The 21603-nt window shown below is 37.9% G+C and overlaps 1 protein-coding gene across 9 annotated transcripts in view; it reads right to left on the reverse strand.

Annotated features, from left to right (window-relative positions):
- The window catches only part of THAP6 (THAP domain containing 6), a 23714-nt gene continuing 2111 nt past the window's right edge, over positions 1 to 21603 (reverse strand). For 5 of the 9 annotated variants that reach the window (XM_072745416.1, XM_025992982.2, XM_072745417.1 and 2 more), the window contains 3 exons: positions 19480 to 19687; positions 14108 to 14233; positions 5871 to 8644 (listed from right to left, as the gene is read on the reverse strand). In XM_072745416.1, the coding sequence (XP_072601517.1) occupies positions 8390 to 8644; positions 14108 to 14233; positions 19480 to 19644 (546 nt within the window). In that variant the 5' untranslated portion in view covers positions 19645 to 19687 and the 3' untranslated portion in view covers positions 5871 to 8389. Of the gene's footprint in view, positions 2138 to 2225; positions 2381 to 5870; positions 8645 to 12960; positions 13061 to 14107; positions 14234 to 19479; positions 19688 to 21603 lie in introns of those variants that run through there. The other 4 variants (XR_011999178.1, XR_003234109.2, XM_072745415.1 and 1 more) reach the window with 4 other exon arrangements.

The following is a 21603-nucleotide window of genomic DNA, read 5'->3' on the forward strand; positions in this document are numbered from 1 at the left end:
TTTTTCTGTATGTTTGCACACACACATAGAAACTATTTTGTAGAAGGGTTTAAACAATTTTTATATAAATGGGACATTTTGAGTTGTCATCTAAATCTTTTAAAGATTATTTATTTGAGAGAGAGAGCACGTGCAAGGAGGAGCAGAGGGACAAGAGACAAACCAAGAGTTGGTTGCTCAACCAACTAAGCCACTAGGTGCCCCTAAATTATTTTTCACTTAAAACACCTTTTCTTTCCATGACATTACATATAGATGGATCTCTTTTCAATTGTTGCTTATTACTGCATTATATGAGTGCAACATAGTTTATTATCATTTGATAGAATTTGAGCTGCTTTCATTTTTTGCTCTTGCAATCCTTCCATGGCCCTCTTTGGGCACATGCAGGGCTTTTTTTTGCCATAAGGTACATTGAAAAATAACCTGCTGAAACCGTGTCTAGATTTAAATTATAGAACACATTTTCATTTCTCTCTGAAATTTCCCAATCCCTGTGGGGCCTTGGTGGGTTTGAGCCTTTATTGCTGGTTAAAATGATTTCCCATCTTTGGGTGCCTGCATGGCTCTGTTGGTTAAGTGTCTGCCTTTGGCTCAGGTCATTATCTCAGGGTTCTGGGATCGAGTTCTGCATCGGGCTCCCTGTTCAGTGGGGAGCCTGCTTTTCTCCCTCTGCTGCTCTTCCTGCTCAAGCGTGCACACGTGCTCTCTCTTGCGTGTGTGCAGGCATACTCTTTCTCAAATAAATAAAATCTTAAAAATATATATTTCCCATCTTTTCAATAAAATGGCCAGATAATGTTGATGGCCACAGAAAGGTGAAATCTGAATCTCAATAAGACACTCTCTACTTTTAAGTCCCATCTACAAGTGTGTGATAGAGTGACAACCAAAATGTTTGCTGTAATCCTCAGGATTTCAGACGTAATTTCCTTCAGCTGTGTAGCCTGGCAACATTTTGTACCATTATAAAATGTTGGGTGGCTCAGTTGCTAAAAACCTGCTTTCGGCTCAGGTCATGATCCTGGGGCTCTGGGATAGATCCCCATATCAGGCTCCCTGCTCAGTGGGGAGTCTTCTCCCTCTCCCTCTGTGGCTCCCCCTGCTTGTGCTCTCTTGCACTGTCAAATAAATAAAATCTTAAAAAAAAAAAAATCAACCTTTTATAAGCACCAGTATCATTCATTTAAAATTGTCTGAGGAGTATACTGTTAGCAAGTCTGTAGCTGAATGCCCGTCTCCACAAGGTGCTCATCATCCGTATTTGTGGTCAGAATTCTGCACAGCCTTACCATCTTTGTTTAATAAAACATGTCTATTTAAAAAAAAAGTGAGGCCAGACCTGCTGAGTCAGATGTAATATCTTTGAACTGCACAAGCTCTACCACAAGGATTTGGGACACAATTCCGTCAGGAACTCCTCTGTTGCCAACTACCACAAAGGAGCTAAGATGAGTTCAAAGATGATCTATTTAGTGACTGATAGTCTGAGACAGTGCTACTCAAAGTAGCTAGCCTGTGAACTCTTTTTTACTGGTCCAGAATGAGATAATGCACTTGTTCCAGAATGTAAACCACTGTACTGTTTCACTCACCGAAAAAGTCTTGCTATGGAAAAAATGTTAACTGAAGGGGTGCCTGAGTGGCTCAATCAGCTGAGTGTCTGCCTTCAGCTCAGGTCATGATCTCAGGGTCCTGGGATTGAGTCTGCATCTGGCTTCCTGCTCACTGGGGAGTCTGCTTCTCATTCTCCCTGGATGCTCTCTCTCAAATAATAAAGATCATAAAAAAAAAAAGTTAACTGAACTAAACTGCTTTAGTGACATAGTTGATTTACATTCTGATGCAAACTCCTTACTTTGTACAGTGGTCTGTGAACCACATTTTTGATTAGCACTGGGATGCTTTATGAAATCTGGAATGAATGGCTTTTTCAGAGTTGAGGTGGGAGGATGGAGAATGGTGATTACAGTTTTCTCTTTCAAAGGGACAGTGTTTTGTACCTGCTTTTGAGCTACCCCAGAGAGAGAAGCTTATTTAAGGCCACCATTGCCTGTACCACTATCATTCCGTAGAACATGCATTTCTCTTCATGCTTTTGCCCTTCTTCTTGTTCTTATCTCCTTTTTCCATGCTTCTGGAATGGGATTTAAAGAAAGAAAAATAATATATGGAAAGCTCCTTGTATGTTTTCTGTTTTGCAAACAATTAAATACAATTCTCACCACAACTGGCTGAGGAAAGTATTACTACTTTGTCAACGCCCAGAGATGTTTAGTGACTTGGTCCAGGTCCTTCATGTAATAACGTGGCAGTCTTGAGCCTTGACCCTAGGTCTGTTTACTTCTCTACCAGGTGTTTTGGTCTTCTGCTCTCACATCTGAGGAGGTACAAAGAGAATTCAGGTCCTGCAACAGAACTTGAAAAGTGCCCATACTGACATAAAGTTCCATTTTGAAACTTTGAGGTTCCATTAGCCCCTCAGGCTTGGTACCTTGTTTCATTGCTGCAGTCCTGCCACGTTGCCCACTTCTCTGAGTTTGTTAGATACTTATGTGTCCCTGTAGTAGAGAATACCTTCATCTTATCACTTTTGTGTCCCTCACAATAGGACAATACGGCTTTAAAAGCCGTATTACATGAGGAGTTGTTGCATTGAATATTCTTAGCCTATAAAGTTCTCTATGTGCCAAAGATAAATATTAGATGAATGAGACTGAGTGAGACTCATACACAAATGCTTTAAGATGTTGTGTTATGAATCTGAGCATGTGTGCAGTCTTATAAAGCAGTGCATGGTGGGGAGAAAGGCACCAGGCAGCCCTGTCTCCTGAGATGCATTCCTAGCTGTCCCTGGATCATGGTGTTTGGAACTTGTCTATAAACTCCTTGAGGACAGGAACTGGGTCTCTTTATTGTTTCTCCAGTGTCTAGCATGTTCCTTGGCATACAGTTCCTGGCACTTGAAAAAAGTGTAGAATTACTCAGTGTGCTAAATTCTCAGCACTTGCTCCTAAACTGTTGTTACCAGTGCTATTAATTCCCATGTGGTTCTTTTTTTTTAATAAAATAATTTTTTATTGGTGTTCAATTTACCAACATACAGAATAACACCCAGTGCTCATCCCATCAAGTGTCCCCCTCAGTGCCCGTCACCCATGTGGTTCTGTATTTTCTTCTGCTCCTGGATTTCCTAGGCCTGATCTCACATTTTTTTCTTCTTTTTCTATCTTTTTGCTTTTATCATAGCAAAGCTCCTGCTTTGCATCAGGGCCTGCATCAGGGTTCTGTATTTTCTTCTGCTCCTGGATTTCCTAGGCCTGATCTCACATTTTTTTCTTCTTTTTCTATCTTTTTGCTTTTATCATAGCAAAGCTCCTGCTTTGCATCAGGGCCAATTCTAGGACCAGAAGCACAGCAGGGAGGAAGGTGAGAGAGTTGACAATTGTTAGAACTATGGTGAAAGGATCCCTGGGTGGCGCAGTGTTTTGGCGCCTGCCTTTGGCCCAGGGCACAATCCTGGAGACCCAGGATCGAATCCCACATTGGGCTCCCCGTGCATGGAGCCTGCTTCTCCCTCTGCCTGTGTCTCTGCCTCTCTCTCTCTCTCTCTCTCTGTGACTATCATAAATAAATAAAAAATTAAAAAAAAAAAAGAACTATGGTGAAAGTGAGAATGGGGAAAATTAACAAGGCAGGAAGCCACAAATGTTGGAGAGGATGCGGAGAAAAGGGAACCCTCCTGCACTGTTGGTGGGAATGTGAACTGGTGCAGCCACTCTGGAAAACTGTGTGGAGGTTCCTCAAAGAGTTAAGAATAGACCTGCCCTACGACCCAGCAATTGCACTGTTGGGGATTTACCCCAAAGATACAGATGCAGTGAAACGCCGGGACACCTGCACCCCGATGTTTCTAGCAGCAATGTCCACAATAGCCAAACTGTGGAAGGAGCCTCGGTGTCCATTGAAAGATGAATGGATAAAGAAGACGTGGTTTATGTATACAATGGAATATTACTCAGCCATTAGAAATGACAAATACCCACCATTTGCTTCGACGTGGATGGAACTGGAGGGTATTATGCTGAGTGAAGTAAGTCAATCGGAGAAGGACAAACATTGTATGTTCTCATTCATTTGGGGAATATAAATAATAGTGAAAGGGAATATAAGGGAAGGGAGAAGAAATGTGTGGGAAATATCAGAAAGGGAGACAGAACATAAAGACTCCTAACTCTGGGAAACAAACTAGGGGTGGTGGAAGGGGAAGAGGGCGGGGGGTGGGGGTGAATGGGTGACGGGCACTGAGGGGGGCACTTGATGGGATGAGCACTGGGTGTTATTCTGTATGCTGGTAAATTGAACACCAATAAAAAATAAATTTATTATAAAAAAAAAGAACTATGGTGAAGTGTGAGGAAGCAATATGAAGGAAGACCATGAGGCCTATGGAGAAGGTAGGTAACAGGTACAGGCAAGCCATCCAGGCTTGCCTCCAGGCATTGCAACCTCATTCTTGTCAGACTACTGAATATCATATTCTCCCCATTACTCTAATGGAGGAGCCAATTATATCTTTCATCTTCCTACAGATAGTGAAGTTCTTCCTTTGGGCACAGAATCAGGCCTTCAATGAGCACTGAATTTGACAACATGTCATACACGTTGACATGTTGTCCCTGAGGGAAGTTCATTAAAGATTCAGTGTCTAAGGTTTTATTTGGTGGCTGGTCATACAGGCACCCTTTGCTTGACACATTCCCAAATTCCAGACTCCCAGAAGGAAAGCAGGCATTCAGCATAAACCATATTGTTTCTACAAACAGTTTAGGCACAGTGAGCTTCTTATTACTTAGGGAATGGTGGGAATCCTCTCAAAACTGAAGTTTCCAGATGCCAGCCAACAGCCAACCTTGTAGGCAGGCCTTTCTATGAAGAGCAGTCTCAGGTCTGCTATGTCAACTCCTTTTGCACTTTAGCTCAGCTTCAGATTTTTTTGTGAAGTTGGCTAAGTGCCATCTTTACAGACCTACATATAAGGTGCAGGAGTGGTGATCTTTATCATAGCTCTATTTATTCTGCAAAATTTAGACAGATCCTGTAGGATGATAGTGGACTAAGGCAAATTCAACTAAGTAGTAGCTCTGATTAGATACTGTGACAGATATGTATCTTTGTTAGAGCAGGTTAACATGGCTATGTGTACATGGTAGGTGACTACCTATCTGGCGGGCACATGACTTTCCATCCCCGTAAGAAAACAAGATCACAAACAGTTTACATTAACATGGAATGAACAGGCCATCTAACTTTCTTGCTTCTGTTAATACAATTGAAAAAGACCTAGACCAGGTAGACATTCTACAGAAAATCACTTAGGTCACTACACTGATGGATTGGATTATGTTAATCCGATGGAATGAGTAAGATGTGACTAGTAAATCTGAGGTCTTGATAAAGTACATGTGCTCTAGAGGGTGAGATAAAACCCATCAGTAAAATTTGGTGGGAGGAATGCCCAGGGAACAGGAGAATGCTAGAACATCCCCTCTAAAGTAAAAAACAAATTATTACAACCTGTATCTCTCACTAAGAAGAAGGAAGCACAATACCTAACAGGCCTCTTTGGATTTTGAAGGGAGCACATTTCACACCTAAAAATACTGTTCTCAGCTATTATACTGGGTGACATGAAAGGCTGCCAATTTTGAATGAGGCCCAAGCAGAAAGGGCTCTAATGGCACATCCATATTGTAGTAAAAGCAGGTTTTCCATGTGGGTCATCTAACCTAGCAGACCCTATGATATTAGAGTTATTGGTAGAGGGAAAAAATACAGAAGAAATTAAAGCAAAACCATAGTACATATACTCATTTTTCTTTACTCATTTTATTGAGTAACTGTATAAAAACCACATACAAATACATTACTGGAAAAGTTATTTTATTTTTTCAAATGAATAATGGATTCTTCACTCCTCAATCATTTCTATAGTGTTTTATCTTATTAAAACTAAAAATTTATTTTAATACATTTCATCTTTTCTCAAAGACTGTGGTATAACTATGATTATCTTTAGCAACCAGAGTCTATTTTCAGCGACTTAAACTTGATATGGAGAAAAATGCCATGTCAAGTCTTTTGTACTTGATTTGGTGCTGAGGTTGAACTGGTGTATTGGTTTGTGCCAGGATCCAGAGGCTACCCCAAGCTTGAAAGCAAAGTGAAACTCTAGGTTGGCCTTCGCTGCTTGTGGAACCTGTGGATGGGGGTGACTGGTTTGCTCTGCACAGGACAGTTTCTCCCTGGGCTAGGCTGGAGTATCTGGAACAGAGGACTGAGGTATTTACTGTGTCCAGGCATTTGTTTAGGGTGGCAGGTGAGGAGAACCCTATTTCTCACATCAGATTTCTGTTAGCAATCATTTCTCCATTAGAATAAAGAGCAAATGGGTAGCTCTGGGTCCTCAATGACACCAATATTTGTTCTGTTACCTCTCAGTGATATTAAGACCAATGACAAAGAAGAGAGGGCTGAATTCACTGTGAACACAAGTGATAAAAGTGACTGTGGCAACTGTGATCGTGACACAAACGGGGCTGTGACTCTTGGAAAGGTCTCCTGGGCTGGAGTTTCTCTAACTGGTCAGCAGACAGCTAGAATGTGGACAGATTGTATTTGGATCAGTCCTACTTTTCTCCACTGTCCACTGACTTTAATTTTTATACTCAAAATAGTCTCCATCTCTATCACAGTATCTCTATAAAACCTAAGATCATACCCAAACTTCCCCTTAGAATAAAGAATTCCATAAAGAACTCAAAATTAAATAAACTAAAATAAATAATGGGTAGCTGATGAAATTTTTTTTCTAGGTAGTAAAAAGATATGACCTTACTGTTTCTTCTTAACATAATGCTGACCTCTGAAATGTGGGAAGGTTCCCATTCAAAGGGAAGGTTTGGAATCCTACATAAAAATATAACATGCATTTACACACAGAAAATTCTTGAATACAAAGAAAAGTTAAGTGACCATATCCTTGCTGATATTAATATAATGCAAATAAAATATCCATGAGCATTTGAGCACAAAATGCAATTCATTTCTTGTTAACACACTGAAACAACTTTTAATCATATTCTAACTTACTATTGCACAGACATCTGAATAAGGTTTGAATACATACATACATACTCTTCAAAGTAGAATTTGATGTTGGGCTGGTAATTCTTATTCTAATCTATTGTATTTATGACTCTTAATTTCACTGTTTTTTATAAGAAATTAGGAGAAAAGGTAAATTTCTGATACTTGGATCAAAAAATAGCTAAAGGTTCTTCTTTTGTATATTCAGTAGGAAGCTATTCTAAAGCTGCTGCTTTACTTTCTTTAAATTAAAGCCTTTGGACAGTATACTCTCCTAATCACAGGAAAATATTCTAACCCTTTCTCCAAATTCTTTTGCAATTGGAAGAACCACAATCATTAGTTTTTAATGATTCTACCTACATTTTATATTTTAGAAATGTCATCAATATTACTTTCTATAAAATACAGAACATTAAAAATATTCAGCTAGTACTAGCATCTAGATTTTGGAGATATTCCTTTATAATGAAACAAAATGTTCAGAACAACTGCCAGCAACCAACCATGTAAAAACCAGATTTATGACCTTTTTTTGCTTCTTAAATGTATACAGGTTTACATCAAAGTGCTCCTAGAGCGGAGGAATGATGTACCATACTGAAAAACTGCTACCTTGTCAGAGGTCTTCTCAACTTGGCTCTGATCAACTTTAAGAGCCAACAGATTTGTACCATATGCTATTCTCAGGGTCAGTATTATGGGATGTCAAGTAAAAAATAAAATTGGTATTACTGATAACAAAAACATCTTGGATTGGATCAAGATGGACATATGTTAGAAATGAATTCTGCTTTATAGTAAAATACATTTAAAGAATAATTCAATGAACTTACCATAAAGCATACGTAAGTAAAGGTACTCCTTTGAAGCCAAAAATCTGATGCTGCTGAAGGAGAGTCCAGTTCCTATTACCATTGCTGAATATGGCTAATTTGATATCATTTCCTAAGTTCTGTGGATTCTTCTTGATCTTTTAACATCTTATGATAGTGACCTGGCACTAGTTTGGCTCTATAAAAACATAATTGCCACAAATCACACAAAACATGATAACTAGCACACATTTCTGTACATCTTCAAAAAAAAAATCTTTGGGTAACAACTAAATACATAATGCTACAGAAGATCCAAAGAAGCACTCTAAATGATGGATAGTATTTAATGATGGTAAATGAGAATTATTTTCTAAATAGCTGTACCAATGTTAATTTTAGGTAGAACATAACATGGAATTATTTCATGAAATATAGTCTCTTTTTATGCTTTCCTGACAACACTCCCAACAGAAAGCTTCCAGTCTATTTGCTGTTTCTTGGCTGATGAGACATTCATCTTTTAATTCCCTGATCGTCTTCCTCAATGATTTTTGGAAACGTTTTTCTCGGTCTAAAACATTCCGCAGACTTTTCTTGGTATCCTCTAGCTCGCTGATCACATGATCTAATTTTTGCTTAAGTTTCTTTGGACTGTCCATTACACTGTAGCTATGTTCCTAAAAACATAAACACCAAGTTATTAAACCAGAGAGACAAGTAGTTACATAAAAGCTTATAGCTAGCTCTCAGCTGTTTCTCCATTTATAATGCTTAGGTATCTTTAACTTGGCAATAATAGTTAGAGGTTTAAAGAACACAGGGACAAGATGGGGGTAGAAGCAATATTTTGGCTGCCAAGAGCCTCCCTCCTTCATCTAAGGCTAGATGTAATATGAGGGTACAGAATCTATGGATGGGAAGCACTGCTAATTGGGGCTAAGAATCTGCTATCAACAAGACATTTGTAATAACTATATATGGCTTTTTATTCCACAGGTGTGGGGCTGCTAAGTTTAAGCTTTACCTATCAACAAATATTCAGTTGTTAAACTTTGAACTATTTTATTTTATTTTGATGAATATTTGTTTTATTTTTTATTTTTTAAAAAAGTTTTTTTTTTTTTTTAAGATTTTATTCATCCATTCATGAAAGACACACACACACACACACACACACACACACAGAGAAGCAGAGACACAGGCAGAGGGAGAAGTAGGCTGCATGCAGGGAGCCTGACGTGGGACTCGATCCTGAGTCTCCAGGATCATGTCCTGGGCTGAAGGCAGGTGTTAAACCTCTATGCCACCTGGGCTGCCCTATTTTTAAAAGAAGATTTTATTTATTTATTTACGACAGACACAGAGTGAGAGAGGCAGAGACAGAGGCAGAGGGAGAAGCAGGCTCCCTATGAGGAGCCTGATGTGGAACTTGATCCCAGGACCATCCCGGGACCGCAGGATCACGCCCTGAGCTGAAGGCAGATGTTCAACCGCTGAGCCACCAGGTGTCCCATGAATATTTCTTTTAAAGAAGATGACAGAAAAGGAGCCCTAGGGCTGGTCCTCAGGCTGAGTGTTATATATTTAGAGAGGACTCTGGTTTGGGGTTTTAGAGAATTTAAGCTCTCTCAATATTTATTATGGTTATGCTTAAGTTTGCTGGGTATACTTTTTTTCATTTGAAAATAGGGAAAGTAACACTGACATATCTTAAAAAGCTACTATAAAATAATTTTGAAAAGTTGTTAATATTAAAATCAGTAAAGAGGACTTTGCTTCTAGCCAAGATAAAATAACAGAATTGGGACACCTGGGTAGCTCAGTGGTTGAGCGTCTGCCTTTGGCTCCGGGCATGATCCCAGGGTCCTAGGATGGAGTCCAGCATTGGGCTCCCTGTGTGGAGCCTGCTTCCCCCTCTGCCTGTGTCTCTGCCTCTCTCTGTGTCTCTCATGAATAAATAATTTTTTTTTAAAAAAAGAAATAACAATAAAAAAAAAAAAAGAAATAACAGAGAATGAATTGCTTATCTAAAAAAACCCAACATGTGGCTAAAAGCCATAAAAAAATGTTGTGCAGATAACTGACATCAGTCAAGGAAGGCAGCAATCCTAGAGGGATGGGAAACTAAGAGGTGAGCCTTATGGCCAACCACCCCAGCTTACTGCTTTGAGAGAAAGTGTATGCCTCATTGCAAGGAGGGGAAACCCAGGCAGAGCTTGGTAGACTGAGATTGTACAAAGTGTTCAGAAAAACCAAGGTGGCTTCGGTTCAGTTCCCAGGAGAAAGTACTAGAGGACAGAGAGAACTCTGAAGATCCTTACATGTTCCACACAGGTAGGAAACTGCTCATGGCTGGGAAAAGAATGACCAGAAAAGACCAGGAATGCCCTGTGCTCAGAGGGCATGGCCACTATTCCCACCCCTGCCAGATTAGAATATGTAAAGATTCATGGGGGCACTGAAGAATATACAGAAGTGTCTTGCTGCCGTAGTGGAAAAAAAATAGCCCTAGACCAAATACTCTTCTAGTCCTGCCTAACAAACAAAACCTGAAAGGATATAACTTTGTGGTATCCCAGAACAAAGCCCAAACAGGATACAAAAATATCCAGCATCCAGCAAAGTAAAATCCACAAGGTGACACACACCATTAATCAGGTATGCAAAGAAACAGGACAACACAAGCTATCATAAAAGATAAGAAAGGGAGACAGAACATGAAAGACTCCTAACTCTGGGAAACGAACTAGGGGTGGTGGAAGGGGAGGTGGGCAGGGGGTGGGGGTGACTGGGTGGTGGGAATTGAGGTGGGCACTTGACGGGATGAGCACTGGGTGTTATTCTGCATGTTGACAAATTGAGCACCAATAAAAAATAAATGTATTAAAAAAAAAAGAAAGAAAAATCCTAAAGCTAAACAAAATAAATAAATAAAGATAAACCAGTCAATGGAAACTAACCCGGAATTGACATAAATGTTGGAATTAGCAGACAAAGGAATTATGAAACTTATTATTATTTTTTTTTTAGCACCCCCGCCCGCCCCAGGCCGGCTGGGGCGGAGGCAGGGGAAATTATGAAAGTTATTAAAGTTGTATTCTATATTTTCAAAAATTAGGTAGAGACATAAAAGATATAAAAAAGAATCAGGACATCTAGAGATAAATCTACAATGTGTGAGGTGAAAAATACATTGGAGGGAATTAATGGCAGATTAGTGAAGGTGAAGATACAGCAATATGAACTATCCAGAATAGACTACAGAGAGAAAAAGGAATCCAGAAAAACAAAACCAGAAAAATATCCAAAAAATTAGCAGAGCACAAGTGACTGATAGTAAGACTCAAATAGCCTAATATACATTAAATCAGGGTCCTTGAAGGAATGGAAAGAAAAGTTGAGGTAGAATGAAATATCTGAAGAGTCCATGGCCAAGATTTGTCCAAGTTTGATGAAAACCAAAATCCCACAGATAAAGAACCTCAAAAATCCCAAGCACAAGAAATATGAGGAAAACTAAATTAAGGTATATTATAATCAAATTATTCAAACCATTGGGAAAGAAAAATTCTTAAAAACAAAGAAAAAAAGAAATGTTAGGTATAGGGAATAAAGATGACAGATTTTTCATTAGAAACAATGCCTGTGAGGATACAGTGGAGCAACATCTCTGAAGAACTAAAAACAAAACAAAACAAATCTCCAAAACTATCAACCTAGGATTGGATACCTAATGAAGAAATCTTTCAAAAATGAAGACTAAATAACGACTCCCTTCAGAAATATTAAAGCTGAAAGAATTCGTCACCAGCATAGCTGCACTGTAAGAAATGTTAAAATCCTTTAGACAGAATGATACCAGATGGACACATGGACTTACACCAAGGAATGAAAAACCCTGGCAATGGCCACTTACATGGGTAATGTATACAATTTTTTTCTGATTATTTATATCTCTTTAAAAGATAATTTATTGTTAAAATAAAAATGGTAACAATGCAGTGTGGGGTTTATAGCATATGTAAAAGTGAAATGTAGATAGCAATAACACAAAAATTGGGAGAAGGGAAATGAGAGTATTGTAAGTTTCTTATACTATATGTTATATGGAATAATATCACTTGAATATAGCCTTTGATAATTTAAAGAGGAATGCTATAGATTCAAAAGCAATTACTAAAACAAAACAAAAAGTTATAGCTAATAAGTCAAAAAAGGGATATAAAATGGAAACAAAAATTTCAATCAATCCAAAAAAAAAAAAAAAAGGCAAAAAAAAGAACAAAATGGGAACAAAGAACAAATGGAACAAGTAGAAAACAAGATGACAGATTTAAACCAAACAATAACAATAAACATATTAAGTGTAAATGGTCTAAATAATCTGATTAAAAGGCTGAAATTAGGGATGCCTGAGTGGCTCAGTGGTTGGGCATTTGTCTTTGGCTTAGACCATGATCCCAGGTCCTGGGATCAAGTCCTGTGTCAGGCTCCCCACGGTGAGCCTGCTTCTGCCTCCGCCTGTGTCTCTGCCTCTCTCTCTGTGTCTCTGATGAATAAATAAAATCTTTTTAAAAAGGCTGAAATTATCAGGTTAAATTAAAAAAATCAAGACCCAAAAGTATAAAGTGCCTTAAAAAAATGCACTTCAAGCAAACTAAATAGGTTGAAAGTAAAAGAGTGGAAAAAGATACAGATCTTCCACCACCTACGATGAGTTTCACAAGGCGTATTTTATAATAAAGTGTTGAATATCTTATGTAATTTATTGAGTACTATTATTGGAAGTAAAAAACATAATAGTTGTATGGGACCGGAATGGTTCTAATATAACTAATCATATTAACAAACTAAAAAAACCCCCACATGATCTCAATAGATACAGAAAAAATACTTGACAAAACCAACATTCACTTTTGATAAAAAGTCTCAGCAAACTAGGAACAGAAAGACACTTTTTCAACCTGATAAAATGCATTTATGAAAAACCTACAGTTAACACTGTATTTAGTGGTGAAAGACTGAATGCCTGCTTCTTAAAACCAGGAGCAAAGCCAGGAGATCCGCTCTCAATTCTTCTATTCAGCACAACCCTGGAAGTTCAAAGCAGTGCAATAAAGCAAGAAAAAGAAATAAGAGGCATCCATATTGGAAAGGAAGAATTAAAACTGTCTTTAATGACAGACAACACGATTATGTAGAAAACCTAACAGACTCTACAAAAAAGCTTTTATGATTAAAATGTGAGTTTAGCAAGTTTGCCAATACAAGATAAGCATACGAAAATAAACTTCCATATATTATAAGAAAAAACAAAACAAAACAACACCATTTATAATGGCATCCAATCACATACAATAGTTAGGGATAAATCTGACAAAGTTAAAGAATGGTATATTGAAAACTACAAAGCATTGCTGAGAGAAGTTAAACTTAAATAAAGGTGAGATATAATGAGTTCACAGGTTCAAGGACTTAAGATTGTTTCCTTACAATGTCAATTCTTTCCTCAAAGGAATCTGTAGATTCAACACAATCCCAGTTAAAACTCCAGCAGGCATTTTTATAGAAATTGCTACAAAGTGATTCTAAAATTCACATGAAAATGCAAAAGATCTAAAATATTCAAACAACTTTGAAAAATTACAAAGTTGGAAGACAAACACTGCCTGATTTCAAGAATTATTATAAAGCTATAGCAACCAATAAAGTAAAAAGATCTGGATTCTAGGTCTAGCTGTAACATGAATATGCAATGAGGCAAATAATCATGCAAGCTTGAAAACTCTGTATGTGTATGACCGTTCTTTAAGAAAACCTGAAGAACTAACTATATTTTTTATTATAGTTCCATGTAGAAAATATAGTACCCAAAAGGAGAAATTAATTATTGCCTTTTTCTTGGTAAAAATACCTGTGTGAAAACACTCTTTGAACTAAGTATGTAACCAAAGGATTAACTACCTCTATATTAATATTGTATACATAAACATTATAATGGCCCTGGGAAACAATATTATTTTGGGACATTACATCTATATTAAAAAACCTCAAATACCTAAACCTCTAGTTTAGTCTTAGTGGAAAAGGCATATTATCTTAAAAATATCAACATTAGGTCAGTAAGTAATTTTACTTACAAAAATGAACTGGGATTGGAATTCTTCAGGACATAAGGAAAGACCAACAAACTGGTGATTGTGGTGTGTGACTGGAAGCGTTTTGAGGGTGAAGTTTTTTCTACAATGAAGTTTTTCTCTTTTCCCCTGTTAAGAAGAGTTAATAAAAATCATAATAGATACTTCTGTCCTTTCTTAAATTTTTATTCCTTCTTAACTTTGTCTAGTGGAATACAATATTTTTTTTCATGGAAACTGCTTGAAAAGCTCAGTAAAATTTAAATTTCTAAGATTAGTTTAAAGGAACTTCTAGAAAATAACTCTAAAGTTCATCTAGAAACACAAATTTTCCTAAAGTAAGAGTGTGATTGAGAAAGAATGTCTTACCACATATTAAAGATATATTACTCATTAACAACAGCTAATATAGTGTGCTACTCTCTTAAAGATGAGACCGAGAAATCTAGAAATAGATCAGGTAGCTAAAATGTTTCAGGATAAAAAATGGCAATCTAAGTAAGTGGAGAAAACCTGGGACACCTGGGTGGCTCGGTCAGTTTTTGGTTTTGGCTCAGGGTTGTTAAAGAATAAACCCTGCCTTGGGCTCTGTGCTCAGCAGGGAGTCTGCTTCTCCTCCTCTGCGCTTCCCCCAACCTTGCCCATAGTATGGGCATGCCTGCTCTCTCCCTCTCAAATAAATAAAAACTTAAAAAAAGTAAGAAACGCTATAAAGAAGAAATGCTATAAATCATTCAAAAATGAATTCATTAAGGTTATATCCTTTATATACAATGAATCATGCTGAAATTCTAGTACTGAAAATTTATGTAAAAACGAAAATCCTTAGGAAATAGAAAAAATAGGTAATATTTATATTATCTTAGGGTGGGGAAGGCTAAAGTCAGATAATTCAATTGAAAATATAGAATTGACTATTTAAAAGAGACATCTGAATTTCAAGCAAAACAAAAAAACCAACCTGATCATTAGTACTAAAGGCAACAAAAAGGAACTGCCACACAGATGGCAGTTAAATGATCCCTATCTTCAACAAACAGCGTTTTTACATGTAGGTTAGAAAAAAGATGAAAATAGAAGAGGACCTCAATAAGTAACTCACAAAAGAAAATATATGAATGTGTAATAAACACATAAAAAATGTAGAGACCATATTAAAAAATAAGTTAAAACAATAAAATGTCATTTTAACTGTCAGTTTTAACAGAGGTTAAAAACACAACTTACTCTGAGGATTAGGGTGGATCGAAACTTCCATGTATAGGTAATAGGGGAATAGAGTGGTACAAGTTTCCCCTTGGGCCTTTGGGGCTCTGTATCAAAAGAAAAGGCTTTAAAAATGAATATAATCTTTGATTCAACAATTTTATTTCCAGGAATTTAGTTTGAGGAAATAAGGATATGTACAAAGATTCACCTAGAATAATGTTCATCACAACACTATTTAAAATAGTAAGTGATGATAATCTAGATACAATAGTGATCAGTTACATAAACCACTGCTCATATATAAAATCAATTGCTACATGGTCATTTTTAAATGCTGCATAAAATTGATACCACCAGTTACTGACAAGGATATAGAACCAGAACAACATTTATATGTGGATGATAAGACTACAAATTAGCAAAACCACTTTGGGAAAATGATGGCAATATCTGCTCCAGCTGAACATACATATCCCTGGGACCCAGTAGTTCCTCTTCTAAGAGAATTGAATTACTTTGCAGATATGTGAACCCAAGTGCACCAAAAGGCACGGAGAAAAATACTCATAGATATTCCTAATAGCCTTAAAGTGAAAACAGCCCAAAAATTTATCAATAGGATGGTGAAATTATAACGTAGACAATACTATATTGCAAAGTAAATAAATGGACTACTGTCACATACTACAACATGGATGAATCGCATATAGAAAATGTTGAGCTAGGGATCCCTGGGTGGCGCAGCGGTTTAGTGCCTGCCTTTGCCCAGGGCGCAATCCTGGAGACCCAGGATCAAGTCCCACGTCGGGCTCCTGGTGCATGGAGCCTGTTTGTGTCTCTGCCTCTCTCTCTCTGTGTGTGACTATCATAAATAAAAATTAAAAAAAAAATTAAAAAAAAAAAAGAAAATGTTGAGCTAAAGAATTAGACTGGCTCTATTTATATCACTGACAGTGATATAAGTCAGGATAGTATTTACCTTTGTGGGGGTATAGTGACTGGGAAAGGAGGCTTCTGGGGTGCTGGTAATATTTTACATCTTGGTTTGAAAAGAGTTACACAAGTGTATTCTCTTTATGACAATTTATTGTCAGGTACATTTATGATGTGTGCACTTTTCCATATGTATGTTATATTTTAGTATAAAGTTTTGTTTAAAAACTAGATGTTAAAAACTAGATGTTCTTAAAAAAAAGGATGTTCTATATAGGTTTCTCTTAAAAATATAGTCTGTAGATCTGCAACACAATTGTGTGGGGTGCTTGTGAAAAAATGCAGCTTTCTGGACTCCAGCATAGGATTATTTTCTTTTATATTTATTTTATTATTTTATTTACTCTTTAAAGATTTATTTTTTAATTTAAGAGAGAGAGTGTGTGAGTGAAGGGAGGGGCAGAGGGAGACAATCTTCAAGTAGATACCCTGCTGAGCATGGAGCCCTACTTACAGCTTGATCTCAAGACCCTGAGATTATGACTTGAGCTGAAACCAGAAGTAGGTTGCTTAACTGACTAAGCCACCCAGGAGCCCTGGATTATCCATTTTAAACAAGCTCCTTGGATAGTTCTTATGTAGACTAAAGTTGGAAAGCCATTGTTACGGAAAAATATTTAACTCCATGGAAAGTTAACAGACTTTGGAGTCACGATGTCTAGGTTCAAATACAGCCTCTGCCATTTAGTAGTTGTGTGACCCTGGAGAAGGTATTCCAGTTCTCTGGACCTAGGTTTCCTCAAGAAGTAAAATGAGAGTAATAATAGTATTTATTTCACATGGCAGTTAAGAGGACTGAATGAATTTACATATAAGGTGCTTAGAATAGTGCCTGGTATCTAATAAACACTGTATAAATGCTGAGATGAGAGAGAGAGATGAAAGAAAATTAAGAATAAGCAGTTGATCCTTGAACAATGCAGGGTTAATGGCACCAATTCCCTTGCACAGTTGAAAATCTGTGTATCACTGATGACTCTCCCAAAATTTAACTACTAATAGCCTGTTTGTTGACTGGAAGCCTTACTGAAAACACAAATGGTTGATTAACACATATTTTGTTTATGTATTCTATATTGTATTCTTACAATAAACTAGAGAGAATGTTATTAAAGCCTAAGGAAAAAATACATTTATAGTACTGTACTGTATTTATTGAAAAAAATCTGTGCATAAGAGGGACTATACATTCAAACTCTGTTGTTCAAGGATCAAATGTACAGTTTAATTATATTTTTGTAATATACAGATGAATTTATATGCAATCATATACATACAAATGACTGGAAAGATATATATCGAAGTGTTAAAAGTATTATCTCTGGATTATGTGGTTATTGCTAATTTATTTTTTATTTTTTATTTTTTTACAGTAGGCTTTATGCCCAATGTGGGGCTTAAACTCAGGACCTTGAGATTGAGTCACACGCTCTACTAAAACAGCCAGGAGTCCCTAATTATTCCTTTTTTAAGAAGATTTATGTATTTATTTGAGAGAGAAAGCACAAAAGCATAGGGGAAGGGAGAGGGAGAGAAAGAAGCAGACTCCCTGCTGAGCAGGAAGCACCATGTGGGGCTTGATCCCAGGACTCTGGGATCATGGCCTGAGCTGAGTCAGATGTTCAACCAACTGAGCTACCCAGGCACCCCCAATTATTAATTTTTTTTTTTTGCTTGTTATCATCTAATTTTCTATAATGAAAAACTTCTTTTGTTATAAGGGTATAAATAGTTTGTGAATGTTAGTAACTTATAGTTTAATTATGCCCACATTTTGTAAGGTTTTCAACATTAAAGCTAGAGGGCACTTGCTATAAGGGAAGAAAACTCTTCACAACAATTTGCACAAGATATTGTGCATTTAGGGATCCCTGGGTGGCACAGCGGTTTAGCGTCTGCCTTTGGCCCAGGGCACGATACTGGAGACCTGGGATCGAATCCCATGTCGGGCTCCCGGTGCATGGAGCCTGCTTCTCCCTCTGCCTGTGTCTCTGCCTCTCTCTGTGTGTGTGACTATCATAAATAAATAAAAATTTAAAAAAAATTAAAAAAAAAGATATTGTGCATTTATTAATATGGGAGAGAGTGAGACAGTCTCTACTTGATCACTCAGGCACTGGAATATGACCAAATAAAGACATTGGCACTGTGGCCAAGACCACATAGGTACATTTCTGGGTTACAGACCTTCCTTGACTTATGATAGGGTTACATAAATTGAAATACTGTGAGTTGAAAAGGCATTGATACACCTAACGTACTGAACATAATAGTTTAGCTTAGCCTACCTTAAACATGCTCAGAACACTTACATTATATAGTTGGGCAAAGTCATCTAAAAGCCTATTTTTATTATTTTTTAAGATTTTATTTATTTATTCATGAGAGGCAGAGAGACAGAGAGAGAAAGAGAGAGAGAGAGGCAGAGACACAGGCAGAGGGAGAAGCAGGCTCCATGTAGGGAGCCCAATGTGGAACTCGATTCCGGGTCTCCAGGATCATGCCCTGGGCTGAAGGCGGTGCTAAACCGCTGAGCCACCCTAAATAAAATAGGGATCCCCCCCTATTTTATTTTTTAAAAGAGTAAGCACGAGGGGCAGCCCTGGTGGCTCAATAAAATTGAAAATCATAAGTCCAGGACCATCTTACTTCCCTTGTTTCCAGCTGTACTAATATCACAGAAAAAACACCAAATTCAACTGGATTTTACTTATATAATCCTTTTATTTTCTTTTTCTTATCTCTTCTTTCCTTTCATCCTCTTGTTTGCATCTCTTTGGCTTTTCTTCCTTTCAGTTCTACTTAGGCTTTGGCTCTAAAACTATACTTTGGTTCTGTTAGTGGCTCTGCTCTTGACTTTTGTTTCAGTGTGAGGAGGACTGGCAACTTGGAACTTCAGTTCAACCCTCTTATTTTCCTCCATTGTTTAGATACAAATCCTGAGTTATATGAACTCCTAAAGTCAGTCTCCTTCATTAATCTTAGCAACGTAAAATATTTCTGAGTGGCTACTGGTACTCCTACTACATATTACAAAAGCTGAAGCAGTAGCTTACAAATATAAAAACTCAAAAAATGGATTTCAAAGAAATAAGTAAACAGTAAGAATGTTAGTTCTTCAGTAGTACCATAAAAAAGGAGTAATGATGGTAAGCAGTGTCTCATAAACAAACCTGCAAGTGAGATGGGGGGTCAAAGATAGAAGGTATGACTCCAGGTTTCAGTTTAATATTTGGAGTACTTCTATCAAAATCTGTCTTCTTAAAATGCCTTGAACACAACACATCTCCTTTTTTAGGCTCCCAAATGCCTGCAGCATTCACATCAAGTCTTTTCATTGCTAACACCCATTTTCTTTTGACGTTTTCATCTGTGGGGAATCTAGAAAAAAGTATATAAAGCATTTTAAAATTAAACACTATTGATAGATACTTGAATTCAAGCTGTAACTATATTGGTTCGTTGATGAGTTTGTTATAACTCTTGGGAGATGGAATATTCAGGAAAGCCATTGTGAATCATGCTTTCAGAACTTTCAGTTTTAATAGGTTTTTCTACCAATAACACTGCAGACATATAGCCTTCAATTTTCCTCATACTATAAAGAAGAAAAGTTTCAATGGATATTTCAAGCTTATAGGAAGATCTACAACTGGAGGTTTTTCTTCATCTATACATGATAATAACACTCGGGCCTTTTCCTATGTGACGTGATATCCAGAATTTATCCCAGATGAATAGAGTATCTTGTACTTTCATTCTTCTGTCAGCATCAGAAAGTTATTCACTAATAGCATCTAATACATAGTCTATAAATGCTTAGTGAAGGAAGGCAGAGAACAGCTGCAGAGTTTGGAGTTCTAGAGAAAAGAACTATCTTGAGAGATCTGGAAACTAATAACTATCTTTTCACTTTTCCAAGCTGATTCAAATCTCTTTTGGAATACGGTAGGATATACATATTCATTTTTTATTTCCTCATACCTCGCAAAGTAGTTAGCAACTCTTTCTCTAGTATGTAGCACAAAAGCAGCAAAATAAACTTTTGGCAAATGAATAATTATTAAATCTTATTACTCTTTCTTTCCTTTGCTGTCAGCAGAATGGCTAAAATAGAAAATTAGTAGGATTATTTTGATTTACATGTAATACTGCTAAAGAACCCTTGGTCTGAATTTGTAATTTATATTTCTTCTCTATAACCTAAGTTTGATCTATTTCTAATTAGAAAGAACAGAACGGGGGGGGGGGGGGGGGGGGAGGGCGGGGGGGGGAGGGGCGCTCAGCAGTTTAGCGCCGCCTTCAGCCCAAGGCCTGATCCTGGAGACCAGACCCGGAATCGAGTCCCACGTTGGGCTCCTCGTAGGGAGCCTGCTTCTCCCTCTGCCTGTGTCTCTGCCTCGCTCTCTCTCTGTGTCTCTCATGAATAAATAAATAAAATCTAAAAAAAAAAAAAAGAAGAAGAAAGAACATATTTGGGCAAAGATCCTTTCTTCCTTCAGATTGTAAACTCCATATAAACAAAACTGGATTTCTTTGAAGGTATGTTAAAATGCTTTTTTTTTTTTTTTTTTTTTGCACTTCGAAACCCTCAAAATAGTGTTTGATGGATGGATTTAGAACAGAGAACGTGTAAGCTGGGAGGAACGGAGAGGTGATGCTGTCCACCTACCTCGGGAGAGAGTGAGGCCAGGGAAGGAGGCACGAGCCCAGGGGGGTGCATGAGCCCTCCCCCGGCGGGGGGGGATGTGGCTGCAGCTGCAGCCCCAGCCATTCCCCGGCTCTCCCCTAAACCTGCCCTGCAGCAAACGAGATGCAAGGTGTTGGGAAAGGGTAAGACCTTGTGTCCGTGAGGCCTGGTCATGGCCAGGACGACACCAAGTCACGGGGCAATGAGGGGCGAGGTGGGAATCTTCAGTCATCAGGGAAGGCAAGGAGCAATTCGGTGCTTCTCCGAAGACTTGCTGAGATAATGCAGGGGGAAGTACCAGGCTTGCCCCTGGGCACGCAGGGTGTCTGGAACACATCCGTGGAACCCAGGTAAATGACCGGCACCAGCAGCAGTGCTGCTGCTTCTTGGGCTCCTGACTTCCCTGGAGATTCTAGAGGAAGGTTGCACTGCACGTAGGCTTATTGGCAGCAGTCTATGCTGAGGTCCTTAGGGACCCACAGTGGTGTTTTTGAACATGGGGTGCAGAGGCCTTCCTGGATTTGGATGCTACTGAGGAAGGAAGAAAGAAGCCAAGACCAGGAGCATGAAATGGGGGTTTGCACTAGTAGACACCGAGAGGATTTTT

The sequence above is a fragment of the Vulpes vulpes genome, unplaced genomic scaffold (genome assembly GCF_048418805.1).
Source record: "Vulpes vulpes isolate BD-2025 unplaced genomic scaffold, VulVul3 u000000899, whole genome shotgun sequence".
NCBI classification, from domain to species: Eukaryota; Metazoa; Chordata; class Mammalia; order Carnivora; family Canidae; genus Vulpes; species Vulpes vulpes.